Raw genomic sequence first — 26,296 nt, 5'->3', positions numbered from 1 at the left:
TTCTTGCTTAATTATTGTTTATATTTTATCATTCATGTATCATGCCATGTAGATTGCGTAAACACCGCTTTAGGTAACCATATTATCATGCATAAAATTTTACTTATTCTATTTTTTAGAGAATAAATATTTTGATTAATAATTGAACTATTTTAAGAGTTAAAATAGTCATGATTTTATTAATCGGATAAAACCCAAAATTAAATTTAAATATTAAGTGTGAGAGGGTATATTTTAAATAAACCCACGATCTCCCTTATTAGTCCATTAGTAAGAATTATGTATGCCTCGTGCCAATTTTATTGGTCTCCCTATAGGAGGGCTGCATTGTTTCGGTTACTTGATTGGACTCATTATAATTATTTTATAGTAAAATTAATTGTGACCACCCTATAGGTGACATAATTAATTTGGTACTTGATAAATAATTAATTTAAGGGTATACACTTAAGTCAATGATATTGTGAGAATTTCCTATAGAATGTTGTTACAATATCTTTTGATGGCCAAAATCAAGCAATACTAAATTGATATTGCATGAGTTGCTAGATATATTGAATTTAGTGGGAGGGTCTCAGCCTAGCTGTAAATAACATGTTTTTTCCTAAAGAAAAAAATATGTATTTTGAAGTTTTAGGTAAATTGCTGTGTTGTAGTAGTTTTTGGGATCTACAAATGCATTCATGCATAACACATAATTTTATTTATTGCATTGCTCATTTAAATTTATTTTAATTTCAGAAAAATGACTGGAAATTCACTGTCTATGATATTAACCAACAACCAACTAGTCGGAGAAAATTACATTGATTGGAAACGTAATTTATTGATTGTCTTAACTGCGGAGAAACACAAGTTTGTGCTCAATGAACCCTGTCCATCGGTGCCTACGGCGGAGTCCACAGTAGCTCAAAAGCAGGCTTATGATAAGTGGATAAGTTCTGATGAGATGGCCCGTTGCTACATTTTGGGATCCATCTCAAATGTGCTGCAACAGAAACATCAGAATATGGACACTGCTACAAAAATCACGGAAAGCCTCCAAGAAATGTTTGAGCATCAAGGACGCCAGGCACGACAAGCAGCCATTAGAACCATTATGAACATGCGCATGAAACCTGGGACGCCCGTGAGAGATCATATGCTTGCATTGATCGCTCAGTTTAACGTGGCGGAGGTGTTAGGGGCTGAAATCAAATCAGAGACTCAGGTTGACATGGCACTTGAGACTCTCCCTGAGATGTTCTCACAGTTTAAGGTTAGCTATAACATGAATAAGCTAAACATGTCCCTGACTGAGCTGATGAAGGAACTCCAAAATGCTGAAAGTGTTCTTAAGACTAAAACTGGTGATGCATTTGTTGTTGCTTCTGCTGGGCCGTCTTATTCCAAGCCGAAAGGTAAAAATGAGAATAAAAGGAAGAAGCCCAACAAGAAGGGTCCACAACAAAATGAGAAGAAAGTCTAGGTAGATGGCAAGCCTAAGGGAAAATGTTTCCATTGTGGAGAGAAGGGTCACTGGAAGAGAAACTGCCAAGGATATCTAGCTTCCAAGAAGCAGGGTAGTGGTGAGTTATCTTTTATTGAGTCTTGTTTAGTGGTTGATTCTACTGATACTTGGATTGTAGATTCTGGAGCCACTAATCATATATGCAATACTTTGCAGGGGTTCCAAGTAACCAGAAACCTCAATGAAGGGGAATATACTCTAAGAGTTGGCACAGGGGCTGTGGTGTCTGCAAAAGCTGTTGGAATTGTTTATCTTTATTTTTCGAATAATAAACATTTGGTTTTAAGACATTGTTATTATGTTCCGGAGATTACTAGAAATTTGATTTCTGTTGCTTTATTGTTTAGACAAGGATATTATGTCCATTTTTCACAAATGGTGGTTGATATTACCTTGAATAAAGCCCTTATTTGCAAGGGACATTTGAATAACGATTTGTATGTCTTAAAACAAGATGACAGCTCTTTGCATCACATTGAATCCAACAAACGAATTAAATTGTCTCCCACTAATGAAACTTATTTGTGGCACTTGAGACTTGGTCATATCAACCTTAATAGAATTCAACGGTTGGTCAAGGATGGTCCTTTAAGTAATTTAAAGGTGGAATCCTTGCCTGTATGTGAATCCTGTTTGGAAGGTAAGATGACTAAGATGTCTTTTAAATCTAAAGGACATAGAGCCAATGAAGTTTTGGAATTAGTGCACACTGATGTATGTGGACCAATTAGTGTACAAGCTAGAGGAGGATTTGAGTATTTCATCACTTTCACTGATGATTACTCTAGATACGGTTATGTTTACCTAATGTCCCACAAATCTGAATCTTTTGAAAAGTTCAAGAAATTCAGAAATGAAGTGGAAAAACAATTAGGTAAGAGCATAAAAACACTTCGATCAGACAGAGGTGGCGAGTATCTATCCAATGACTTTAGAACATACCTATCAGATAATGGGATAATATCCCAATTGAGCGCACCAGCTACACCTCAGCAGAATGGTGTCTCTGAAAGGAGAAATAGGACTTTGTTGGACATGGTCAGGTCTATGCTAAGTTTCTCTAAGCTCGGTACATCCTTTTGGGGATATGCTATCCAAACTGCAATATACTTATTGAACATGGTTCCTTCTAAATCTGTCTCTAAAACACCTCTTGAATTGTGGAATGGGCGCGTGCCTAATCTAAGACATATTCGGATATGGGGATGTCATGCTTATGTGCTAAAGAGAAAGATTGATAAAATGGAACCTAGATCAGAATTATGCATGTTTGTTGGATATCCTAAGGGAACAAGAGGATATTACTTCTATAGTCCTCAAGACAAGAAGGTATTTGTGAGTACAAATGCAACCTTCTTAGAGGACAAGTACATAGAAGGGAGTGAATCAAAGAGTAAGGTTCTTTTGGAAGAGATTACTGAATCATCTACTCCAGAGATCCGCACTGAACCTACTCAGTTTGAATTCACATTTCTACCACCATTAACCACTGGTTTCCAAACAAATGAAGTGGTAGAAAACATTGGTTCTAATGATCGGTCACCCCATCATATCCAAATGGAAAATGAAGGAAATGATCAAGAAGAGAACTTAAGACAACGACAATCAATTCCAATCAACCAAGAACCTCCACAACTTAGACGTAGTGGGAGGGTCATTCGACCACCTTCTAGATACTTGCTCTATGGAGAATCGTTTGATGCGGTTTCCATTGAACAAGAGGAGGATCCCATCACGTACAAAGAAGCTATGGAGGATGTTGACGCTGACCAATGGAGGAGTGCCATGGAATCAGAAATGAGATCCATGTACACTAACTACGTCTGGGTTCTTGTAGACATTCCTGAAGGTGTGAGACCTATAGGGTGTAAGTGGGTCTACAAGAGAAAGAGAGGAATAGACGGAAAAATAGAGACCTTTAAGGCTAGATTGGTAGCCAAAGGTTTTAGCCAACGAGAAGGAATCGATTACGATGAAACCTTTTCACCTGTGGCTATGATAAAGTCTATTCGGATCCTCTTATCCATTGCTGCTCATTTTGATTCTGAGGTGTGGCAAATGGATGTCAAGACAGCATTTCTTAATGGAAATCTTGACGAAACCATTTATATGGTACAACCAGATGGTTTTATTCACAACGGTCAAGAGCATAAAGTATGCAAACTGAAAAAGTCTATTTATGGACTTAAGCAGACGTCAAGGTCTTGGAACATCGTTTTTGATCAATCTGTGAAAGATTATGGTTTCGATCAAAATCTTGATGAGCCTTGTGTCTATAAGAAAATTTTGGATGACAAGGTGATTTTTCTTGTGCTATATGTGGATGACATCCTACTTATTGGGAATAGTGTAGGGGTGACAACATCTGCTAAAAATTGGTTGTCTCAACAGTTTGACATGAAAGACTTGGGAGAAGCAAGTTATGTTCTAGGTATCCAAATCCTTCGGGATAGGAAGAACAAACGGATTGCTTTATCTCAATCTTCATATATTGATAAAATATTGGTGAGGTATGCAATGCAAAATTCCAAGAAAGGTCAAACACCTTTTAGACATGGAATTCACTTGTCAAAGGACCACAATCCCAAGAATCCAAGTGAAGTGGAATACATGAAAAGAGTTCCCTATGCTTCGGCTGTAGGAAGTCTTATGTATGCTATGCTATGCACTCGACCAGATATTTGTTATGCTGTTGGGATTGTTAGTAGATATCAGTCAAACCCAGGACCAGAGCACTGGATTGCTGTAAAGCATATTCTCAAGTATCTTCGCAGAACTAGAGGGTATATGTTGGTTTACTCGGCTTCAGAGTTGGCACCTGTGGGTTATACTGATTCTGATTTTCAAGCTGATAGAGATTCTCGTAAATCCACATCAGGATCTGTGTTCACATTGGGTGGTGGTGCCGTTTTTTGGAGAAGTATCAAGCAATCATGTATTGCTGATTCCACTATGGAAGCGGAGTATGTAGCGGCTTGTGAAGCAGCAAAAGAAGCCGTTTGGCTGAAAAAGTTTTTGCTAAGCCTTGAGGTTGTTCCTGCTGCATCAAATGCCATTACTTTATATTGTGATAACAGTGGTGCAGTGGCAAATGCAAAAGAACCAAGAAACCATCAGCGTGGAAAACACATTGAACGAAAATATCACCTAGTGAGGGCTATTGTTCAACGAGGAGACGTGACAGTGTGCAAGATAACATCTGTTGAAAATCTTGCTGATCCTTTCACCAAAAGCTTACCTGCTAGAGCTTTTGAGGAACATATTCAAAATATGGGTGTACTAGACATGACTCATTTACTCTAGGGCAAGTGGGAGGAAAATGTTCGATAGTATGATGCCCATTGAGTACTTTTGTTATATGTTGATGACATTTTGAAATTAAAATAATGTTCATTTATTTCTTTAAATAAATTTATTTTTGAGCAATGCATATGTCCATTGGATTGTTGTATAATTATAAATTGAGTGTTTAAGTCGTTAAACACAGAAAGATTCAATTTGTAATTCAATCCAAAGTATTATTGTCCACGATCGGTAAATAAATAAGGATAAATTATTTTGATAAGATCGTCTCAATTTTATTGAAGCCTATCTTTGGTTTGGTAATAAAATTAAGGATACATTTTGTTGTATTGGACTGGACCACGTGAGATTTGAATTTGATTTGACCATACTAATTCAAAATCACTTGATTGTCGTACATAACACCTTAATCCTGAGCGAATAATGAACTTTGGTTACTAACTTGAAGTTCTTTGATGCATCAATGAGTGAGACCAAACTATTGGTCAATATCTCGATGTTTTGGGAATCAAAGTGAAATAACAAAGAACATATATTCGTAATATGGAATCTGTCACCTAGTCAATAGGTATGATCATAAACTCACAAGTTCTTCTAGAAGACAGTAAAATCTGAGCTTAGTAGTTCAACATTCTTGTTGAATTAATTATGTGATGTGATCACATGGGACTCTCAAAGAGAAGATGAGGGTTGAGAAGCTATGAATATCTAATGTGGGTTATATGGTCTGGATACCATGTTTTAGATGTTCTAATTGATCGACAGGGGTGATATGTTGGGTCGATAAATCAGAGGATATAATTATTGATTTTGTGCTTCAGTAATATCAATTAATTTGAGAGTGCAATCTTATTCTTTTAGTGGAGTAGAATAAGATTAATAAATTATTTTGATTAATCATGAGTTGATTGGATCAAATTAATTTATTGGAGCTTAATTTAATTGAATCCGACCAGGTCCCTTTGGTGGCTCTAATATAAACTCGGATAAATTATATGAGTTATAATTTATGGTATATATGGGATAAATTTATCTGGACTATTATATTTCATGGAAGATTGAGATATCAAATCTTCTAGATATGGTATAATATATTCTGTCCATTTAAATTTATATTTTAAAAGATATTGTTATTATCTTTTTGTTACAAGATATCACAAATATTTTATATATATATATGTGATATTGTAACTTGTGACCACACACAATCCTACGTTAAGAGTTTGAGAGAACACCAGAGAAGGCTTGGAGGTTTGGAGCGTAGATCCAGTGCAGAGAAAGATCGTAAACACGCTTCAAAAGTAATCTCTAATCTCTGTGTGTTGTAATTAATTAATTCGTGTTAAATACGTAGAACAATCGATCCTGTGAAGAAGAGTTGATTGAAATCACAAGAAATTAATTTTTGTGATCTGATCTTCTCGATCTTGGCTAACAATTTCAAATCCATGAAATCTTGGTTTGTGGAACAGTTGGAAGATCTGGAGAAGCAAATATACTTGTGTTTTCTCAACATAAATCGGACACGAAAGCTAGTGGTTCACGAATTGGTTAGATATTAATACAAGTCATAGTAGAAGGCACTTAAGCCGAGGCTATATATTTTAGAAATAAATAATTGATACAATAATAGTTGCTGCATATCAAAATTTTTGTAAAAGAACAATCTATAATAATAGCAAGTCAGCATGACTCGAGATTTACCCACGAAAATGTATCTTTGTTTTCATCTGATCAGAAGCATAAATTCCTAGTGCTGCAGTGCACCAATTGTTTCAAATCAAAACAGTTCTCAATTTTTTGTATTCATCGACACTTAGTAAAGAAGCCTTCGTCTTGAGCCAATCTGCGGGTTTAGGCATGATAATTGCAATGTATCCTTCTCTGTCTGCCTGCAACAAAATTCCAAAAAATACAAATTTCAACTTTCAACACGGTGACACCAATCTATTCAACAGAAGATAGTTCAAAAGTTCTTTCAAACATCAGATTTATCGATAAAATTCCATGATTAATTTTTAGCACAGTGGGACACAGAAATAAGTAAAATATACTACATCTACGAAAAAAGAAACCCAGAGGAAAATAGTTGAAGAGTGAAAATATCTTAATTAATGTCTGCGGTAATAAGGTATCCGATTCTTGCGGTTCACCAGAAAATTTCAAGTTCAAGAAGCATTAGTCTAGAAAAACCTCAATAGTTAAGAACATTATGTACCCTCTCCCACAAAAAGTGTGCCCACGGATTGATAAAAATAAATCCTTAAATAAGAAGACCCCACTTAAAAAGATCATAAAGTGTCAAGTGCTAACCCGTAAAGTATCAAACAAAAACTCAACTTTCAATTTGACAAGATTACAAGAATAAACAAGAGAACGAGTATGGCAAGAGTGGATGAATGTTGGATAAAAACATAGATGATAGTTAAGCCTACCGACGAATTAAGCAACTCAGGTTTCTTGCTTAACCTTTCATTGACTTCCAATAGAGATCCTTTCACACAGCATCTGCAGCAGAATGATACCTTAAAGTTCAAAGAAACGAGGGCATACATTTGAAAAGATAAGATGAAGAGAATTTCAACCTCGCTATATAAGAAGCATCTTGAGTGCACACTTTACACAGTGCTGTATTGGACTCAAAACGTTGAGCATTCTACAAAAAACAATCAACAAAAGCATCCTCAAATAATATGACACACGCATGATGATTCATGTACTATGGAAACATCACCGGTAACTATATTCTTGCACAATTTATTGGCTAAAACTCAAGCAATATGCCAAAATTGTGCGATTCACCAATGATGCAAAAGTTATAATGCTGTAACAACCAGAAATAAAATTGGATAGCAAAGCCGTGTCCATTCACATTGGACTTCTTGTACCGATAACATTTCTTGTCCAATTTTAATCTCGTGAAAAAGCACATTGACAACACCAGTACTATAATACCAATTACAGAAAATTTCTTATCGCAATCACTTATTAATTTGATAGTAATTTATTCATAGCAAACAATCCATACCTGGCCTCTAACCTTGAGTGCCACCAAAAGAAAAACCATTAAGAAATTTAAGAAATCAAAAATGTATCTATAAAGTTACTACGAAATATAAGAACCAAAAGATGAAAAAAAAAATCACCTTTTTCCGTTTTCCCGTCACTTTAATTTCACTCCTATCAGACTTCCCTACATTAAAATCTACAGAAACTACTCCCCCTTCATCCTTGAATGCTACATGAGTTGAGGCCAAGCCAACCACGCACAACCTATCTATCAACAAAAGATTAAAACTTAACAACTTCACTAAAATCCATAACGTTGGTCACCAAAAAAAAAAAAAAACTATTTGCCAGTCTCATTGTTAAACAAGCTGCAAATTTTTTATTTTTTTTAAAAAAACGTAAAGGTCTTACATGAAAAAATATCATACCCGTTGGCGTGACGATGAACATATTGATCATGCCCAGGTTTCATAAAATCTGGGAAGCCAAAGAAAATTATCGATACTTTCATACCTACCAGGGAGACTTTAAAATCGAGACCTTTAACTCACCTGGAGCAAAATAAGTTGTAAAATTGACCTCCACTGCAGAAGGAGGCACTGTAGGTAATTCCTCAACATTAACCAGCAAAAGCTTTCTCAATTCATCATCATCATCTTCTTCTTTTGGATTGAGCAGATCCTTTTCAAGTGTGGATCCATGGGCATTGACTGAAGATGAAGTGCAAAACCCAAGAATCGGCTTGCAGTCATCAAGATGGATTTCAAGATTTTGTTGCGAAGTATTGTTAGGATTTAGCTCTGTCATCGAAGTCCAGTTTCCGCAGGTTTACTTTTTTCCGGTTCTTTTCGAGTACGGAAAAAAGGGTCTTAGGTATAAATACTGAAGTAAGATGAAGACATTGTTGCATCTGGGCTGATGCATAATAATTAGATAACAGTCTGGTGCCCCATAGGTAATGGTCTGTCTCAGCCCATAATCTAAGGGCCGTAAATTGGAAAGTAAGATGAAGACATTGTTGCATCTGGGCTGATGCATAATAATTAGATAACAGTCTGGTGCCCCATAGGTAATGGTCTGTCTCAGCCCATAATCTAAGGGCCGTAAATTGGAAAGTAAGATGAAGACATTGTTGCATCTGGGCTGATGCATAATAATTAGATAACAGTCTGGTGCCCCATAGGTAATGGTCTGTCTCAGCCCATAATCTAAAGGCCGTAAATTGGAAAGTACACTGTATTTTTAGTTAAGTGTATTTTCCTCAAGTATTAGATATTTATAAAAAAATATATTTTAAAATAATTTTATTGTTTAAATTTAATTTTATTGAATAACTTTTTCTTCCTCTTTCAACGTTTATTTTATTTTTGTTCTATGTTTTAATATTTGTTTTTATGTTGTAAAAAAATATTGGTTAAATTTCTAAAGGCCCGGCACTTAATAAAAAATGTATATATAGATAAAATGATGCTAATTAAATTATAGGACATAAAACAAACACATCCGTAGACTAGGAAAATTTCTTCTTGGTATAACACTTTATGGTAATTACAAGTTAAGCAAAAGCAATCCGAAAACCCTTATTTTGGATATGTATTTTTTTAAAAGAAGTTTGAGGAGGGGATGTTATAAAAATTAAGTCTCGAATTCCAGAGCTTATTTCAAACTTGAAATTTTGATATTAAATGAGCTACAAGTCGTCGACACATATCTATATTTCAATAGTAATAAATTCAAATTTAGTGTCACCACATTCCCTGATTGACTAATTTCAGGGCCCGAAATCTGTTAAATTTGGCGTGCTTGCCTATCAACTTTGACATCTAGAACTCGAGGCCCATTCCCGATATTGCTTAGAACTGTATTGGGCTATAGAGTGTTCGAGGCCCATTCCTGATATTTCTTTGAACTGGATTGGGCTAGCGAGTGTTTGGCCGAAAGCCAAGTTGGATGGGCACAATATTCAAATTTAGTGTCACCACGTTCTGGACATAGCCATCCAGCCCGTTTTTTAGCCCTTGATTTGAACAGATCGAACGGATCCAGCATTGCCCACGTTGCTAATCAGGACTAGTTCAAAGTACTCCCTTCCGTTGCTAAACGTTATATTTCATTGGTAAGGACATGAGCTGTCAATTCATACAGATGAGTGATTATTTGACGATTCACTGAATAACCCACCCTCATATTGTCCAAATTGATTATAATTTATCGAGTGTAATATATGTGGTTATGATTATATACTATTAGTCATTTGACATGAGACAATGTATAGGTTCTACGTACTAGCATGCACGATTAGTGTACCGACTCCATTGAGGGTCATCGGGTGACGAGGTTGGATGCAATTCGAAATACGTGGGAGCAAATGCATCGTAGTCGTGGATTCACCGTTTGCCTACGAGTGAAGATATCTTATGTGATCTGATGAGTTAATAGTGTGAGGAGTCTCTGGCCAGAGTAAGACATGTGCATTTTGGAAAGTTGCTTCCTTAGTTGCACATATCATGTCATTATTATTACTCCAAGATACATCACATCATTATCGAATTCATATGCAATTATCGATATATCAATGGTTATCGATTCGATCGGGATATATGATTTGAAGAGACCGTAGTGTACGCTGCCAATACTTTAAGGTTCTTGCATACACTATCATTTATACTTAGGGGATCGTGAGATGATGCTACTAGACGCTCTACCTAATTAGGGTAAGGTCGAATAAGAACAAATGTTATTTTGAATCACATAGAGATATGATCCACAGTTAAATGTAAGGGTGAGCATTCGGTCAACTCGGTTATCGACCGAACCGAATTAGCCATAACCGAACCGAACCGAACCGAACCGAACCGAACCGAAATATTTAGTCATAACCGAACCGACCGAATTAATTTTCATAACCGATGAAAATCGAACCGAATTAAAATCGGTTAATTCGGTCGGTGACCGAATTAACCGATTAGTTTTTAAAAAAAATTTGTAATTTAACTTTAATTATATATGTAATTTTTTTGAACACTACAATTTACACAAATGCATAAAAACATAAAATCACACACATCATAAATGTATAAGTTTTGTTTGAACACAATTAATATATATTATATCGATTTTAAAATTAAAAATTAAAATATTTATTAAAATTGATCAATAAAAAAATTTATTAAATAATAATATTTATTATATCAGTTAATTCGGTTAACCGATTTCAAAATTTTGAAAACCGTAACCGAACCGAATTAACCGATATAACCGAATTTTTTTAATTTGAAAACCGAATTTCCGAAATAACCGAACCGAATTTCTGAATTGGCTCGGTTCGGTCGGTTAATTCGGTTTAATTGAAATCTTGCTCACCTCTAGTTAGATGTATCCCAGAATCATTGAGGTCACAAAAGTATCGGATTTTGTGTTCTCGTTGTGATAGTCAAAGTTCAAGAAGTTAAATTTGGCGATTGTAGTTTGATGAAGATCAAATATAATGTTTATAAAGGAGTTTATAAATTGATTCCATATGATAGAAGAAACGAAGTTAGCTTAACTGCTAATTGAATAAGGAGAATGGAACTGTTTGTTTGGTGAAGGAGAACACAAAACTAACATGTGCCAAAAATAGATAAATAGAAATTTTGATCTTTAAATTTTCATTATATGAACAAGATTTGTATCTTTGATACATCGTCGATGTCAGATCACCAATCAGAGTTATAATGAATTCACAATTATTTATTTAGTGAATTTTGGAATTTACTATTATTTTACAGCCCGAAAGCTGTTAAATTTGGCGGGCTGCTTTCAGCAAGCACTCAACCGAATTCCACAATCCATGAAAGTCCACTCACGAAATTTCTTCAAGTGAGACCATAACATTGTGCCCTTCCAAATTTTAGATATTTGTGGGCAAAATAGCAGACAATGGCTTGTGATGCTAAGGACGAACCACATACGGCCAAACCCCTTTCAAAGGAACATGTTGGCGAAGAAGATTCATTTCCGTGGGAATAAAATCATGAAATGCATTTTAAGTGTGAGGAATGTGAATTTTCTAGATTAAATTCTACCAATAAGGCATCGAGATTGAATATTACAAGGTGGAAGGGTTGAAACAACCGATTTCAAGCAAATTTAACCCTATTTTACCATATATATATCGGCCTTTGGCCTCCCATTTCCAAGACCACAAGTGTTCCAAATTCCGGTGGCCCGAGGGTATATCAAAAATATAATCAGTCTCAAAGGAAGTGAAAGTAGCACACACCATATCAACATCCCAATGGCCCGATGAAGAGATAAAATCACCGAGGATGAGTTTGAGCTATTTAAAAAGTATGTGATTCGTCAAACCTGTATTTTATACTATAATATATGACAACTTGTAGAAGAGATCGTATAATCTAATGTATTTTTATATACACGAAAATACGATGTTTTTCTAGTGACTTATCGTGAACGTTTGTGACACCAACCTCCGCCGCCAGACCTCTAGTCAACTTCTAAATTAAGACCTCCACCAATACTTGCTGAAGCTCTAACTTAACTTTTTTGCGAGTTTTGATTGACCATGTTTAATTTTAGAAATTGATCTCTCATTGCAGAACTTAAATATATAATGTTGATAATCTACTCGCGACGCGGATTATATTTAGGTAAAGATTTTCTTTAATCGACATATAAAATATACTTTTTTCCATCAAACATGAGGATAAAAATTTATTTGAAAATCAATTTCTAACTATAAGATAAATGTTAGATATTTCAATCTGCACCGAATAAGTTTTTCAATATATCTTTTATTCATAAATTCTACCGGCAAACATTTATTTGATAATATATTCCGGTAGACAAGAAGTGTTCATATTCTCAGATGATATTCCATCTTAAGGAATGCTTAAATCCCCACAATCAAAGGCTCCCATCTTAGCCATAATCTGAACAAGATACTTGGTAAAAATCCCGCGCTTCTTTGCGAAGCTGATAACTTTACCACCAGCGTGTTGAACAAAACCAACAATGTATACCACAGTTAGAAGAGTCAAAATTCTCCATCTCCTCTCTTTCACATACATTTGTAGACCCATTTCAACTCTGATGTGTTCATCATGTTCTTCTTTGACATTTGATGTCGTCAGAGCTTTCCCAAGGCATCGTGCAAGAACAATGCTATCTTCTAAAGACGAACCTCCACCTTGACCTATAGCCGGTGTCATGGGATGACTGGCGTCACCAACTACACAAACGTTTTTCTTTGCGAAATTTCCTAACAAAGCCTTCCACGGTAATTTTAATCTTAAAGGTGCATAGCAGACGCAGTCCAGCTCAGTTCTTTCCACAATATTTGATATGTTTAGTGGTGCATCGCGGAGGTTGCTTGCCACAAATTTTATCATGCTCAAGGGATCTTGGTTTTCCTCGTTGTCTGTCAGGAAAAAAAGCAACATGAGGTAAAATGTGATGAAAGAATGTGAAATCTACAAACTTAGCTTAGTTGAATATTGTGATTATATGCTAAATCATTATATGTTCGTGTTATTTTCAAACATGCTCAAATTTTATGCAACATCTAAAAGATTTAAATGCCCGCAAAAATAAGATATAAATCGTCGAACATGGTGAATGTGTAGTTCTACTAATGCCTTACATTTGTGGAAGGAGGGGCTGAAATTGCAAAACCAATATATGCTCTTTTCATCACAAGGAACGAAACCACAATCCACACACCATGTTGAGTAGAAATGAAACTTTGGCTCGAATCCGTGGCCATCAAGATATCTAGCGAGGCCTCTAATGGCTGACCGCCCCGTACTAACTGGATTCTCAAGCCCCAGCCATTTTGCAACCATTGAATTCATACCGTCACATCCAATCAGTGCCTGAGTTCAAGATCAAAACAATAATTAACTGCTACAAAATTAAACCACCTATCAATATTCTAAATACAATCACTGTACACTTGGAAGGATTGAATTTGAACTAAGGGTTTTGCTTTGAGGATTGGGTGTCATTTCAATATATAGTACCTTCGCCTTATTCGATATTATGTGTCGTGGATTTACCTTGGTTTTGACAACCAAACCGTCAGCAAGATGCACCAATTTAAAGTTCCCCGTTTCTTCAATTGAAACAACTTTAGAAGAATATCTGATGGTGCCATGAGGGAGTTCGCTCTCCAAGGTTTCCAACAAATCCTTTCTTATGATACAACGGCTTTCAAAATTGCTGCCATGCATATGTATAACAATGAGATCAAACAAATATATAACATACATTATTATATCAAAGTGACCAAAACTACGACGAGAAAACAGCTCACAATCTTAAACCTCCCAGCAGACGGGATTGCTCCGTACCGAGCGGGATGGAGCCCGACGACACAACCTTAAATCTGCAACATCTCCATGTCTTAAGTCAAAATAAATATGTCCATTCTAAATTAAATGCATAGTTTAAATTTTCACCAAACTGGCAATGCTTATATATATAGCTGAAAGAGGGTGACATGCCCTTCAATTTGAATGAACTTTTTCCTCAGGAGGTCTCCCACGCCCACTGCATCAAGAGCTCGCCAGGCATTGGGCCACGTCGTTAGCGCATATCCAGTACATTTTAAACTCTCTGATGATTCCAAAATAAGACTTCGCACCCCCAACCTGCACACATTTATTTCACCCAAATTAAAAAACACGACGTGGTAAAAATCTTCGGACAATAACGACTCATGCCACACAATCGTATGGACGGTATACATTTAGACGTGTCATGAAATATATATAAACATGTTTGATATGCCTGTGTTCTCCAAACTACAAAAGGGAAAAGGAAATAAAGAACTGACACTGTACCTGTGTAGTCCCAAAGCTGTAGTCAAACCAGATATTCCAGCGCCTACGATAACAATATCTTCACATATCGCCATGTCGATTTCTTTCATAGTCATTCCAAATATTTTTCAATGAAAAATAGGGGGAAAAATGAAGTATTTGCTGCCCAACAACAAACGTGAGATATTTTTCTCCAGGACGCGCGAAGATGAGTTGCAGTGCACAAAAATAGCTTAATTTATAGACTCAACTCGTTGCTTTTTTTTAATATAATAACGAATAGGTTTGGCTGGTATGCATACGTACACATGTATTTATTATAAATTGACGTTTGTTGAAAAGATGGTGTCGATCTTCTGGAAGACAAACTTGAACTAAAGTTGAATATGAGTTTTAGAAATATTATGTGTGTGTGTTCACTAATCCCGGAAATCCAAGATCAACTCGCTTTGATCATATATTTTATTTTTTTTTCAATTCTTATGGAAAATAATCTTAAAATTATTTATATATCCTTTTTAAAATCCTATCAACTTGTTGGAAAATATGATTTTGAGAGTAGATGGATGGGTTCAATATATCTCGTATTTAAAATGAATAAATAAGCCTTAATCATGCATGATTCAAGCATCCATAGTGTCTTTATGGAAAGAATCACGCCGATTCTTGCTTCGTCCTCCTTTTTCTTAAATGAACTCATGGGCAAGGCACTGACCAGATTTATTAATTTTCATTAACGTAAATACCCGTTTTTCTAAAAAAAAATGTCAACATCATGTACCAAAATGTTGTCTTACATTCTTATAGTACTTAATCAATTAAAATCTATTCATATAATTGTATTTGTATTGATATGTTAATTCAATTTAATACTTAATCTGATATTCATTGTTTCCAATTCTTATAATCTGTTTGGATCTATTTTTTTCCTAACAAAATGTTGTTTGATGAATTAAATCACGTTATACAATGAATAAAAAATATTTTTATTATTAATTTAGTTTTTGGTTATATAGAACATGGATTTACGAGCGAATGTACGTCATTTCATGTTAGTCTATAAAACGCGTGGACGTTATTTTGATTAATATATGGTTATAAATGCTTTTTTAGGTCAATACCACAAGTATAACATCTTAATTCTGGCATCAATCCTGACTTAGAGCCGGCGTCAGATTGAAAGTTTTTTTTTTTTTAAATTTCAAATATATATTATAGTTTTTTTAAAAAATTAAGTATTGTTAAAATAAAATTAGCTTTTAATCCTTACTAAAATGAGTGGCGCAGATGTTAGCTAAATTAATTAATTATGATGAATCTTTTCAACTGACTGGTTGAGTGTTCGTCACTTATCTCATCATAAAACGAGTCAAACCAACCCTACATAATTGAATACTACACGAATAGGTCGAAGTCAAATACCATTAATTAAAATGAGATGTATATTAATAATCTTGACTCTGTGCGGTGCGTCTGTATTGTCTCAAAAACAATAATATGTAACGATTCAAACCAAACAATTAATGATGTACATTATGCGTGCCATAGCTAGTTGAAAAAGACAGAGAACCTACCACAGATTCGGGATTCTTGATTCTTTCTTTTTATTACCCCAAGTTCAACTTCAAGAAAGAGGCTGTGCCTGTAACACCCCACAATCAAAATCAGCAATTCTCACCATAATCTTGACCGTGTATTGTCTCAAAAACAAATTCCTTAGAAAGCTTATTACTTTCCCCTCACTCTCTTGTATCATACCAACCAAATACGCAGTACTAATGAGAGTGAAACTTCTCCATCTCCTCTCTCTCACGTACCTTTTTAGACCCTTTTCAATCTCGATGTATTCGTCGGCGTTTCCTCTCCCATTCGATGCTTTTTTCTTCGATAAAGCATCACCAATGCATCGCGCGAGAACGATGCTGTCTTCTAAAGCAGAGCATCCCCCTTGACCTATATCAGGTGTCATGGGATGAAGGGCGTCACCGACTACACAAACGTTGTTTTTACCCAATTTTCCGGTCAGAATACTCCATGGCAATCTTAGTTTTAAATGAGAACAAATCAGGCACTCTGGCTCAGTTCTCTCAACAATTTGCGAGGCTCGTTCCGGTGCATTCTGGATATTGGCCAACACAAATTGCTTCATTTTCAAGGGATCTTGCTCCTCTACATCGTCTGTTTCGACCCAAATAGACCAAATTTAAATCCGATCAGAACAACTTAAACGCAATTAAATGGTGTGTTATGCACACAAATCAAGCTGGCATAAGAAAAAAAATGCATGACATTATACTTGTATTTAAACTTATCAAAACTCGATTCAAGCTCAAACATATTATAAATATTTAATGTGAAATTCAAACTAAAAATATTTAATCTTGTAGCTTTAGAGTCTCTTTTGAAAGAGTTCCAAGTAATATTTCATTCATATATATTACAAATCAAACAAGCTCTGGTACTCAAGCAGTTTTCGAGATGTTAAAAAATGATATATATGAGTCATTCAAGCTACGCGTACCAAATATGAGGGCGAGAGTAATAAAAGGCTTACAATGGAAGATTGATGGAGTGAAAGTGCAAAACCAATACACATTCTTTTCGTCGCAGGGTATAAAACCATAACGAATTCCTCCTCCAAAGTGTGCATGGAACATGGGTTGGAAGCCATGGCCTTCTGGATAATTAGCAAAGCCCCGAATTACGGATCGTCCCGAAGAAACTGGATTCTGGAGCCCCAACCACTTGGCCACCAATGAGTTCCCACCATCACACCCAATCAGAACCTGAGTGTTTCACATGTAAATCACCATTTCGCATTACAGAAAAATTGAGGTTTAGCCATATAAGATACTTATTTACTTCCGGGACCAAAAAAACATATAAAATTTTAGCTATAACATAATAAAATTCACCTTGGTTTTGACAACTGAGCCATCCGCAAGATGCACCAATTTCAGTTTTCCTGATTCTTCGATGGACACAACTTTTGAAGAATACCTGATGGTTCCCTGGGGCAACTCCCTCTCCAAGGTTTCTAACAAGTCTTTTCTTTTCACGCAACGGGTTTCAAAATCACTGTCATACATTATGCAAATAACCCTTGTTCACAAATTTCTCATGATATTTGCAGCGCTGGACGAGTAGCTAGAGTGATTTATACATTCAAGTATTATAAAGATTTAAGCTTCATGCGACTGAATATAAATCAACTTCATCAACGAGTAAATATCTCACAATTTCACATCAGCCTTGTTGGGTTGGGATGGGGAATGCTCAGAAATAAACAGGCTTTCATCTGAAGAGACATTAAGCAATCTGCACCAAGAATTGGAAGCAACTTTCAGAACTGATGCAAACACTTGATCCGACAAATAAACATATTAAAAAAATGTAGAGCGATTTCTTGTCAATCAATCTCACTCAACGGTGAGCCATGAATCAATCATAGAAATTGCTCACAAATTCTAAAATTCACACAACATATCGTAAATTCCTTTTCCATACCCTTGCATTTGTAGACATGTTTCTCGAATTAGGTCCCCAATGCCGAGTGCGTCAAGAGCCCTCCAGGCATTGGTCCACAGTGTAAGGGCAAACCCAGTGATTCTCAATTTCTCCGATGATTCCAATACCAGGCTCCGAATTCCCAACCTACAAATCAACTCAACTGAATGATGCTCTAAGCATTAGATATAAAGCTCAGTCTAAAAGGAAATTTTGAGTTGCAAACTAGAAATAGTTGAATTTCAAGCTGCAAATGATGCAATTTCAATTCTAAGACAGTCGAAGTTACTAGTTAAAGTACAGTAACAATATACGGAGAGAGGGAGAGAGATATACCTGTGAAGTGCCAAAGCCGTAGCCAAACCAGATATGCCAGCACCCACTATAACAATGTCTTCACATATTTCTCTGTCCATTTCTTGCATTATATCTCAACATAAAATAGTGGCTAAATTTATAAAACTAAGGGCACCCACGTTGGTTGGACCCATTAATTTTCGCCCATCAATGTGGGCGCAAGAATTAATAATCTTGGCTGACATGACAGCCAAGAAATTCATCAGAAAGAAAGGCGTTATTTCGAAATTTGCGACGGTTTTCGTAAACCATCGCAAAGTGAAAAGCGTCTGTTTTTTTTAAAAAAGGTCGCTATTTGCGACGGTTTTTTAACACCCGTCGCAATGTGCGACGGGTGTTAAAAAACCGTCGCTAATTATCACCAACGGCTATTTTCAAACGGCAAAATTATGCACCAACGGCTATGTTCGATTATCGTAATTCGTTTTCTTTGTATTTTGTGTTTTTTTTAAAGAGATTGTGTTGAATAATATTTTAAATAAAAGAGTCCAACTTTTTTTTCATTTCTTAATAATATTTTAATGAATATTGAAATTAAGATATTTTTAAAATAATAATACTATTTATTTTTAGTAATATTTGTTGTAAAATTTTAAAAATATTAGAAAGATATTGAAATATTAAAATAAAAAAAATAAGTAAGTGGACAGTGGGATCCATAAATAATGAAAGTTGAAATTAAATGAATGTGGGTGTGTGTTAATAATGGGGAAGTGTTAATGTAATGAATATGTGGCTCGTGGACCCCATCATTTTTGATGAGATGGAGAGTTATTAACATGGATTAATTCCGACGGATGCGGATGGCCTATGAAGAACAAATCAGGCACGATATCCTAAGTGATTTGGGAGATTAGCTGCACCTGTAGATATACACAGTGCAAAGGCCCACACTGATCCAAGGGCTAACATGATTTTCCAAGTCCAAATTCAAACTTGGTATACAAAGTTAATTATTTTATTCAGTGGCGGCTACACTTCGACGTCGTGATCCGATGTTCCAACCACTAAAATCGATTAACCGATAGTTTTCATGAACACTCGGCTATTTATTTCATCTGTTGGTATAAAATTAATAGTTGCGATTGTGTATCAAGGTGATGTTACGATTCAACTGAAAGTAATTGGATTGACGAAAAAAGTTCTTGGTTGCATACCACATATAATCCAATTACTCACTTGTAAAACGGTATGAATCCGCACGACTATTACATTGGGGAATTATCAATCTGCGGTATATTTTGTATGTAATACAGATGAAGAGCGATGGAGAACAAAATACACAATACAACTGAATCGAAAAGTAGAGTTTACCAACTCAGTAAGTTCCTTCAGACGTACAAATCAAAGAATGCGTGCTCCTCAGCAATGAAACTACTACATTTAACTAAACTTCAAAAACTAGAAAAACAAAATAAAGAAGCAAACAAGAAAAAGGCTCATCACACCGCTCGGGATGATCTTTTCTGCAATCGTGTTTCATTTTACGGTTCGTATCACATATGAATTGACACGCGTGTTACATTATTTTTGAATTTATGTTAAGGGCATGTGTCACATATTTCCATAAAACAGGAAATGAAACAACTTAAACAGAAGATTTGGAAGGTTAATGGCCTTAGTTAGTGATGACATAGAATATCCTATAGTTATGCTAACAAAAAAAAAAAAATTACGATAAATATGGAGCAGACACCCGTCAACACAAGGTTAGGAAACTAATCATCCACAGGGGCGGGGGCGCCATAAGCATGGAAAAGTCTGTTAGATCTGAATCCCCGACCCCTACCACGTGGGCCCCTTCCCTGGCCACGGCCTGCAACAAACAAATAAATCCACAAGGCATAGTGATTGACCAAAATAGAGCTGCTTAAACTAACAAAATTCATACTGCTTTAAGGTCCAAAATCTAGCACATAACAAAATATTATTGTTCTGTAGAAATTAATTAGTACAAGCATATCAACGTCTCCAACCCCTCCTGTTTGTGCCCGACTGGAAACCAAAATGTTGAAACAACAACAATACAACATGGAAACAGACTCAGTAGAACTTCAACCGTTTAACCTCAGTTTCTTTGTTGGCTTTCCTTAAGGCTGTACTAATTGCAATTTTCTAATATTCCCAGGTATTTGCTTGAAAAAAGGGAACATATATCAGAGAACTTGGATAAATAAATAGAGACCTCATCTACATAACCAGACTTCACACTGCTTCAGAACTAACAACTCGGCAGGATATGAAAATATTGACCGAGTCTGTGTAATACCTCGAGGGAACTCTTGATTGTAGCCTCCAGCATCATATTGATTATCCACCTGAGAACCATTGTAACCTCCCCTCCCACGGCCACGGAAATTGCGAACTCTACCTCGACCTCTCCAATTACCCCTGGCATACCCACGATTCTGCTCATAGCCTCCATCATCGTTCTCATATGTTGTGAAATCATTACCTGCAATTGCAATAGCAGATATGCCAAACAAATATAAGCATGACTCAGCTCAAACTTTTATCACCAAGTTACATATTAAATTAAATCCAACAAAAAATGTAAATCAACTTCATACCTGGTCGGCCTCTGGGCCTCCCCCTCCCCCTACCAAATCTCCCTCTTCCTCGAGTAGGAGGTGATCCTTCTATGCAATTAAAATAAGGATATTCCTAAGCTCAAGATAAGATAAACAAGTACATAAATCAGAAACCATGATACCCACCTCCATCATAATCAAGCTCTGTAGAGACCTTCACCTGGTCAGCTGGTATGGGAGGTTGGTACCTAAACAAATAATGGCCTGAATTACAAATAATGGTCTGTACTTCTACTCCCAAAACAGAATAGCAATGTTGTATAGGGAAAATCTATGATATCAATACTTTTGGGGGAGTAAAAAATGTCTTTTGCATAGCAAATTGGCAAAAAAATTGAGATTTAAAGTATGACTAATAGTCATTTTCATTAGCTCCAGCACACCAAGAAAAGTTCACAAATATAGAGAATAAAAAATAACTCACCCGATATTAGTCTTATCCAAATCGTTTTTTGAAAGAGTAATAGTGATCATTGAAACTTTCCTCGTGGTTTCCAGACTATTACAATAAGCAAACAATGTCACAATCAAGCAATTTCAGATGGAAAATTATCTAAATTCATTCATAAATTTAAACATCCTATTTCCTATGTTGCTTTGAGCACGCTTACGTTTGGAGACCTTCCTCCAGGGGTTCCCATGTGTCAGTTATATCAGTGGATTGAATTGATGTAATTTGATGAAGTCCAACAATTCTCCTCTGAATTATGAAAAAGGGAGCAAAAACATACATCACTCGGAATAACTCAATAATCAAAAGATACAAATATATATATATAATAATTTTTTTAAAAAAAACACCTTGATCAATTCCACAATTGTCACGGTTTTGTTGATGGCTCTTCCCATTGCTTTGAACACTATTTCATCTGACTCCTTTTCCTGCAATATATAGCATGATAAATTAGGAGAAACCAAATATCTTCAGGGAAATGGTATATACTTCATACTGGACTATCCTTTAAAAGGAAAAAGATGAAAGTGCCAAGTTATAGGACATTTTGTAAGATCATATTTTCAAATCTTACTATGATATTCACAACCCATGCAAACCCAGTATTGGAGAAACAAGTCCCAAAAACAGGACACACATTACAAGTGAATCCTCTACATCGTAACATAACCAAATTTAACCATGTAATAACACAATAAATGTAAAATCAAAGCTAAAAAACACCAAACCAACTCGACAACTTGAACCAGAAATGTGGTGATCAAATTAAAGATAATATAAGCAATGCAAATAAAATAGAACAAATTACCTGATAAACAAAAAATAACTCCCACGGGACTCATTTGAGGTGGGTCAGGGTTCGTCAGAATCTTCCTCTCCTTGAACCCTCACTTTTCAAAATTAATAATAATAATTTTACCTTGAAAATTTTAAATTTTTGAAAATTATATATAATTTCATTTTTTGCCCCAGCAAATAGTATCTCAAAACTTTCTCCCCTGTTCTGTTACCACAGTACCATATATATACATAAACCAGAAATCAAAACGCTAAACAAAATTTCTACACCTACATATATGTTTTCAAATACAAACATACCTGAAGCAAACTCATCGCATAAGTTATGTAGCTCCGCATCCTGCCTAGGCTCGTAATCCTAATTTCATTCTCATCAATTGGTGTTTCCATCTTCGGCTTCTCCACCTTATGGTAACGATCCATGCTGTACGCAAGTAATCAAAAGCAGCAAAATGAAATCAATTTTCAAAAAAAAATTGAACTTGACTATCCTTAGCCGGAAAGAAATAGGACAAAGGATTAATGTCAATTCATTAGTTGATAATTGACAGCAAAGAGGAATAACTGGGTTTCGGGCAGATCTGGATACGATTAATTCACGAAATTTAAAATATAAAGAACGAAAGATTGAAAATTTACCTTAAATTGTTCACTCTGTGAAGGATAAGATAATATTGGTCCGCGAAGCGAAAGCCCTCTTCTCCGGCTACGTTTATTCGTTACGCCCTGATCGTTTCTGCTGCTTACTTTTCAATTATTTATAGCCCGGTCCAGCGGCTGTGCCCTAGTTCAATTTCATTTAAACCGGTTAGCCGTTGATCTGGCCAAACTTATCCCCAATTTTTGGAACAAGTACTTAGGGACGTGTTTGGACAAATTAGTCAGATCCGAGTACAACTCCCTGCAGCATAATTTCGTACACTGTTTTAGTTGGCTTTTATTGTTAAAAAAAATAACGGGAATTTCCACGTGAAATGTACCACATTTTCACGTGAAGTATATCATATTTTGTATGACATAGTACCACAATTTTGTGGATAGGAAGTGAACCCAAAGAAATGTTTTGATTGAGAATTTTTCACCAACTTTCCTTTAAAATAAACAGTTTTTCTTTAAAACAAAGATTGAAATTTAATTTTACATAAAATTTATATAAGCTTAGGATCAAGGAAACAAGCATTAAAACGGGAAATGAATTAGTTTTTAAGAAAGTCAGAGCAATACATCATCATTATTATTGTATTCATGATGGGCATGACGTGAGATCATACGAAATTTATATTACATACATGTGTATAAATTACTATATATAATTTTGATATGTTGGACGAATCTTATTAACGTTACATCTTGTAAGTATTTAATGTCTCATGTTTCTCAAAATTTGACTTATGTGATATTCCACGAGAGATTCATATGCATATAAACATGGATTTGGATCCTCTGCTGTAGTTGAAAACACGGTACATATTGATGTGTACTTTTTACACGAGATGGTCAGTTAATCATCTGATGGACATTACAAAAATTTGAAAAATTGTCAGACGTTGATCATCTCGTTAAAAAACAGCACAGCACATGTTCAGCCACAGCAGAGGATCCAAATCCATATAAACATCTTGCAAGCATTTAATACAACACATACATTCAATAGATGTTCATGTGAATATCTTCTTACGATGCTCATAAAATGTTCATAAATAAACGCCCAACATATCATAAGTTTACTCTAAACATGCGACCAACGACGTCTGATACGTCAAGAGATGGCCATGCACCATGCTCACATTAATGTAGAATTACATGGCGTGTCCTTATGTTTGCTCCCTTGAAATTTACTTTAGAACTTTATCTTTTGATCAGAGTCCATTTGAGATTTGATATGCAACAAATTTAAAATATTCAAAAAAGAAATATATATTTTGCAAATATTAAAGCCTGGGTAGAATATTGGTGGATGTTGGAACATTTAGGGACCTTACCATACATTACAGGCATACATCCCTCAAGTATCCATCCATATGCACAAAATATGTTTCTCTAAACATGCGACCAACGATTTAGGGCCCTCGATCTAGGTTCAGTTTGTTTATAGACGAACAAATACAGCAGCTCATGCTCTTGCTCAAGCTGCTCGTTTCTATGTTAGTTCCTTCTATTTATTTTGAGATTTTCACATGGTTTGATTGAACATTTAAATGATCTTTGTAATTCTTCCAATTATTAATGAAATTTTCTTCCAAAAAAAAAAACATGCGACGAACGACATCTCAAAACAGACGAACAATTTAGTATTAATATTAATTATCTCAAAGAGTGAGACTTATGCTGCTTCGGGTTTTGTCGCTTAAGCAGCTTGTAAAAACACATATATCGAGCATAAGAAATATACACTTAATAGTGAATTTATATTGTTCACAGTTATTGTTTCTAAGCCGATATTTTAATTGGTAACCAAAGGATCAATAATTTTCCTCCATTTTCCGTAGTTCAGCGGCGATCCTGCATCCGGCACGGGGAATCCATTGATGAAGAAGAAAGGTGTGCCGTAAACCCCTCGTAAGCAACCATACTGCAAACAAAAAATAATTTTGTTACATCCATCTTCTGTTCTATGTTACCAATACAATGCAAGTGTAAAACATAACATTTTACCTTGAAAGCAACTCTTGTTGCGTGATCGGTTTTGGAGTCTGTGAAGCCCGATTTGATCGCCGAATGGAACGAAGCACCGAGTTCATCCGTCACAAACATTACTATATCGTCCACGACGGATGCCCTGGACATGTTAAACGTCGATGCACCATAGAATCGTTCCTGTGCCAAATGTTTTCAAATTAAATTTAACATTCTCATAACATAATACTGTAATCTATAATGAAAAAGCTAATATTATAAAATATTCTATGCTTTTTTTTACAGAGTGATTACTTCTTACTTGATGGTCGAAAAAAGCCTCCAATAGATTGTAGATGGCTGTGGCATTCAACTTATTCACAATATGCAATGCACGTGAAGAGGCAAAGGAATTGTCGTGGTACCTGCAAGATATATACAGATACTAAATCTGATGTATATTTTCTATAGAAATTGTATATCAATCTCGGTTGCTTAACCTGCAAACTTTCTTTATTATTTTTAATTTAATTAGCTTGAAAATTTTGAAGATCGATTTTTTTATCTTCTGAGTTCTTGACTCTAGCACTGTCGGTGTCAATTTAGGAGCATATTTTGTAACAAATTTGAATATCGAATTCTTAGTCATAAATCATAAAAAATAGAAATTTGAATATATGAGATCCACTTAACTTCCAAAATTTCTCAGTAATTGGGAATGAATATCCGATGGGGAATGACTATTATTCACTTACGGCAAAGGGAAAGTGTGAACGACCAGCGTAACACGAGAGCCATAGTACTGAACGACTTTCTTCAGATCCGGCCACGAATCCCGGCTGTCGGGGCAAACTGGATCAAAGAACGCCTCCACATGTATGGACTTTTCCGGGCCTTGTCTTTTCCCAAACCAAAACCCGTCCTGCTCAGCCGGAATCTGGGGCTGACATATGATCGGAAAGAATATCAACAGAAGAAAGAAACCGAAAATTCTTGAGCTACCACAGCCGAAATCCATGCCTTAATACCAAGCTCTTTGATTTACTTGAGGTAATATGCTTGTCAGCACTTGGCGGGCGACTAGCAACCTACCAAGTGTTTTTAAAGGGAAAACATCGAGTTAAGCTATATTTAATTTGTTGTGTAGATTCGATTAAAAAAGTGGCATTCTTTCTGTCATAAAGGAAAAACGAAAAGTTTTTACTTTTTTTTTTATTAAATTGCGTGGGTGTGAAGCGAAGGGATTCTTTTCATCTATAGAATTTTATTCCACAAATGATTTGATGTAAAGTATTCGTTTTGGTCTTGATGTTTCACCTAATATTAT

General features: G+C 35.5%; 5 protein-coding genes across 5 annotated transcripts; all 5 read right to left on the bottom strand.

Moving 5' to 3' along the window:
- Positions 1–6,431: 6,431 nt before the first annotated feature.
- LOC142524586 (uncharacterized) lies at positions 6,432–8,709 on the bottom strand. The gene is made up of 6 exons (XM_075628622.1): positions 8,374–8,709; positions 8,251–8,299; positions 7,960–8,086; positions 7,399–7,469; positions 7,249–7,321; positions 6,432–6,705 (listed from the first exon to the last, which is right to left on the bottom strand). Exons 1-6 carry the CDS (start codon positions 8,627–8,629, stop codon positions 6,589–6,591), a joined length of 693 nt encoding a protein of 230 aa, XP_075484737.1. The 5' UTR covers positions 8,630–8,709; the 3' UTR covers positions 6,432–6,588.
- Positions 8,710–12,600: 3,891 nt separating this feature from the next.
- LOC142524531 (monooxygenase 2-like) lies at positions 12,601–14,891 on the bottom strand. Its single transcript, XM_075628559.1, has 6 exons — positions 14,668–14,891; positions 14,329–14,475; positions 14,139–14,210; positions 13,882–14,044; positions 13,467–13,698; positions 12,601–13,244 (listed from the first exon to the last, which is right to left on the bottom strand). The coding sequence occupies exons 1-6, from the start codon at positions 14,760–14,762 to the stop codon at positions 12,706–12,708; spliced, it is 1,248 nt and encodes a 415-aa protein (XP_075484674.1). The 5' UTR covers positions 14,763–14,891; the 3' UTR covers positions 12,601–12,705.
- Positions 14,892–16,070: 1,179 nt separating this feature from the next.
- On the bottom strand, positions 16,071–18,620 carry LOC142525296 (monooxygenase 2-like). The gene is made up of 6 exons (XM_075629543.1): positions 18,490–18,620; positions 18,154–18,300; positions 17,884–17,964; positions 17,562–17,724; positions 17,201–17,432; positions 16,071–16,824 (listed from the first exon to the last, which is right to left on the bottom strand). The coding sequence occupies exons 1-6, from the start codon at positions 18,576–18,578 to the stop codon at positions 16,271–16,273; spliced, it is 1,266 nt and encodes a 421-aa protein (XP_075485658.1). The 5' UTR covers positions 18,579–18,620; the 3' UTR covers positions 16,071–16,270.
- A 1,157-nt stretch (positions 18,621–19,777) lies between these two features.
- LOC142525250 (uncharacterized) lies at positions 19,778–23,143 on the bottom strand. The gene is made up of 9 exons (XM_075629481.1): positions 22,993–23,143; positions 22,654–22,777; positions 21,903–21,983; positions 21,713–21,801; positions 21,526–21,600; positions 21,228–21,289; positions 21,081–21,149; positions 20,780–20,965; positions 19,778–20,326 (listed from the first exon to the last, which is right to left on the bottom strand). The coding sequence occupies exons 2-9, from the start codon at positions 22,774–22,776 to the stop codon at positions 20,229–20,231; spliced, it is 783 nt and encodes a 260-aa protein (XP_075485596.1). The 5' UTR covers position 22,777; positions 22,993–23,143; the 3' UTR covers positions 19,778–20,228.
- A 1,484-nt stretch (positions 23,144–24,627) lies between these two features.
- On the bottom strand, positions 24,628–26,111 carry LOC142524468 (uncharacterized). Its single transcript, XM_075628472.1, has 4 exons — positions 25,725–26,111; positions 25,292–25,394; positions 25,009–25,170; positions 24,628–24,925 (listed from the first exon to the last, which is right to left on the bottom strand). Exons 1-4 carry the CDS (start codon positions 25,985–25,987, stop codon positions 24,797–24,799), a joined length of 657 nt encoding a protein of 218 aa, XP_075484587.1. The 5' UTR covers positions 25,988–26,111; the 3' UTR covers positions 24,628–24,796.
- Positions 26,112–26,296: the final 185 nt, after the last annotated feature.

Source organism: Primulina tabacum, chromosome 14, assembly GCF_025594145.1.
Source record: "Primulina tabacum isolate GXHZ01 chromosome 14, ASM2559414v2, whole genome shotgun sequence".
NCBI classification, from domain to species: Eukaryota; Viridiplantae; Streptophyta; class Magnoliopsida; order Lamiales; family Gesneriaceae; genus Primulina; species Primulina tabacum.
The sequence above is the reverse complement of the archived record's forward strand: the minus strand, read 5'-3'. Positions and strand labels throughout refer to the sequence as shown.

What these genes read in the sequence shown, in the direction of transcription:
- LOC142524468 (XM_075628472.1), bottom strand. Translation starts at nt 25,987, where the DNA reads ATGGATTTCGGCTGTGGTAGCTCAAGAATTTTCGGTTTCTTTCTTCTG. An exon ending in GTTCACACTTTCCCTTTGCC is followed by an intron (nt 25,395 to 25,724) that starts GTAAGTGAATAA and finishes TATATCTTGCAG; the next exon opens with GTACCACGACAATTCCTTTG. An exon ending in AGGCTTTTTTCGACCATCAA is followed by an intron (nt 25,171 to 25,291) that starts GTAAGAAGTAAT and finishes CATTTGGCACAG; the next exon opens with GAACGATTCTATGGTGCATC.
- LOC142524531 (XM_075628559.1), bottom strand. Translation starts at nt 14,762, where the DNA reads ATGACTATGAAAGAAATCGACATGGCGATATGTGAAGATATTGTTATC. An exon ending in ACAGCTTTGGGACTACACAG is followed by an intron (nt 14,476 to 14,667) that starts GTACAGTGTCAG and finishes AAATGTGTGCAG; the next exon opens with GTTGGGGGTGCGAAGTCTTA. An exon ending in GTTTGGTTGTCAAAACCAAG is followed by an intron (nt 13,699 to 13,881) that starts GTAAATCCACGA and finishes TCTTGAACTCAG; the next exon opens with GCACTGATTGGATGTGACGG.
- LOC142525296 (XM_075629543.1), bottom strand. Translation starts at nt 18,578, where the DNA reads ATGCAAGAAATGGACAGAGAAATATGTGAAGACATTGTTATAGTGGGT. An exon ending in GCTCAGTTGTCAAAACCAAG is followed by an intron (nt 17,433 to 17,561) that starts GTGAATTTTATT and finishes TGAAACACTCAG; the next exon opens with GTTCTGATTGGGTGTGATGG. An exon ending in CACTCCATCAATCTTCCATT is followed by an intron (nt 16,825 to 17,200) that starts GTAAGCCTTTTA and finishes GGGTCGAAACAG; the next exon opens with ACGATGTAGAGGAGCAAGAT.
- LOC142524586 (XM_075628622.1), bottom strand. Translation starts at nt 8,629, where the DNA reads ATGACAGAGCTAAATCCTAACAATACTTCGCAACAAAATCTTGAAATC. An exon ending in TACAACTTATTTTGCTCCAG is followed by an intron (nt 8,300 to 8,373) that starts GTGAGTTAAAGG and finishes TTGGCTTCCCAG; the next exon opens with ATTTTATGAAACCTGGGCAT. An exon ending in CTGAGTTGCTTAATTCGTCG is followed by an intron (nt 6,706 to 7,248) that starts GTAGGCTTAACT and finishes ATTTTGTTGCAG; the next exon opens with GCAGACAGAGAAGGATACAT.
- LOC142525250 (XM_075629481.1), bottom strand. Translation starts at nt 22,776, where the DNA reads ATGGATCGTTACCATAAGGTGGAGAAGCCGAAGATGGAAACACCAATT. An exon ending in CAATTGTGGAATTGATCAAG is followed by an intron (nt 21,802 to 21,902) that starts GTGTTTTTTTTA and finishes TTCATAATTCAG; the next exon opens with AGGAGAATTGTTGGACTTCA. An exon ending in CAATCAAGAGTTCCCTCGAG is followed by an intron (nt 20,327 to 20,779) that starts GTATTACACAGA and finishes TGTTTGTTGCAG; the next exon opens with GCCGTGGCCAGGGAAGGGGC.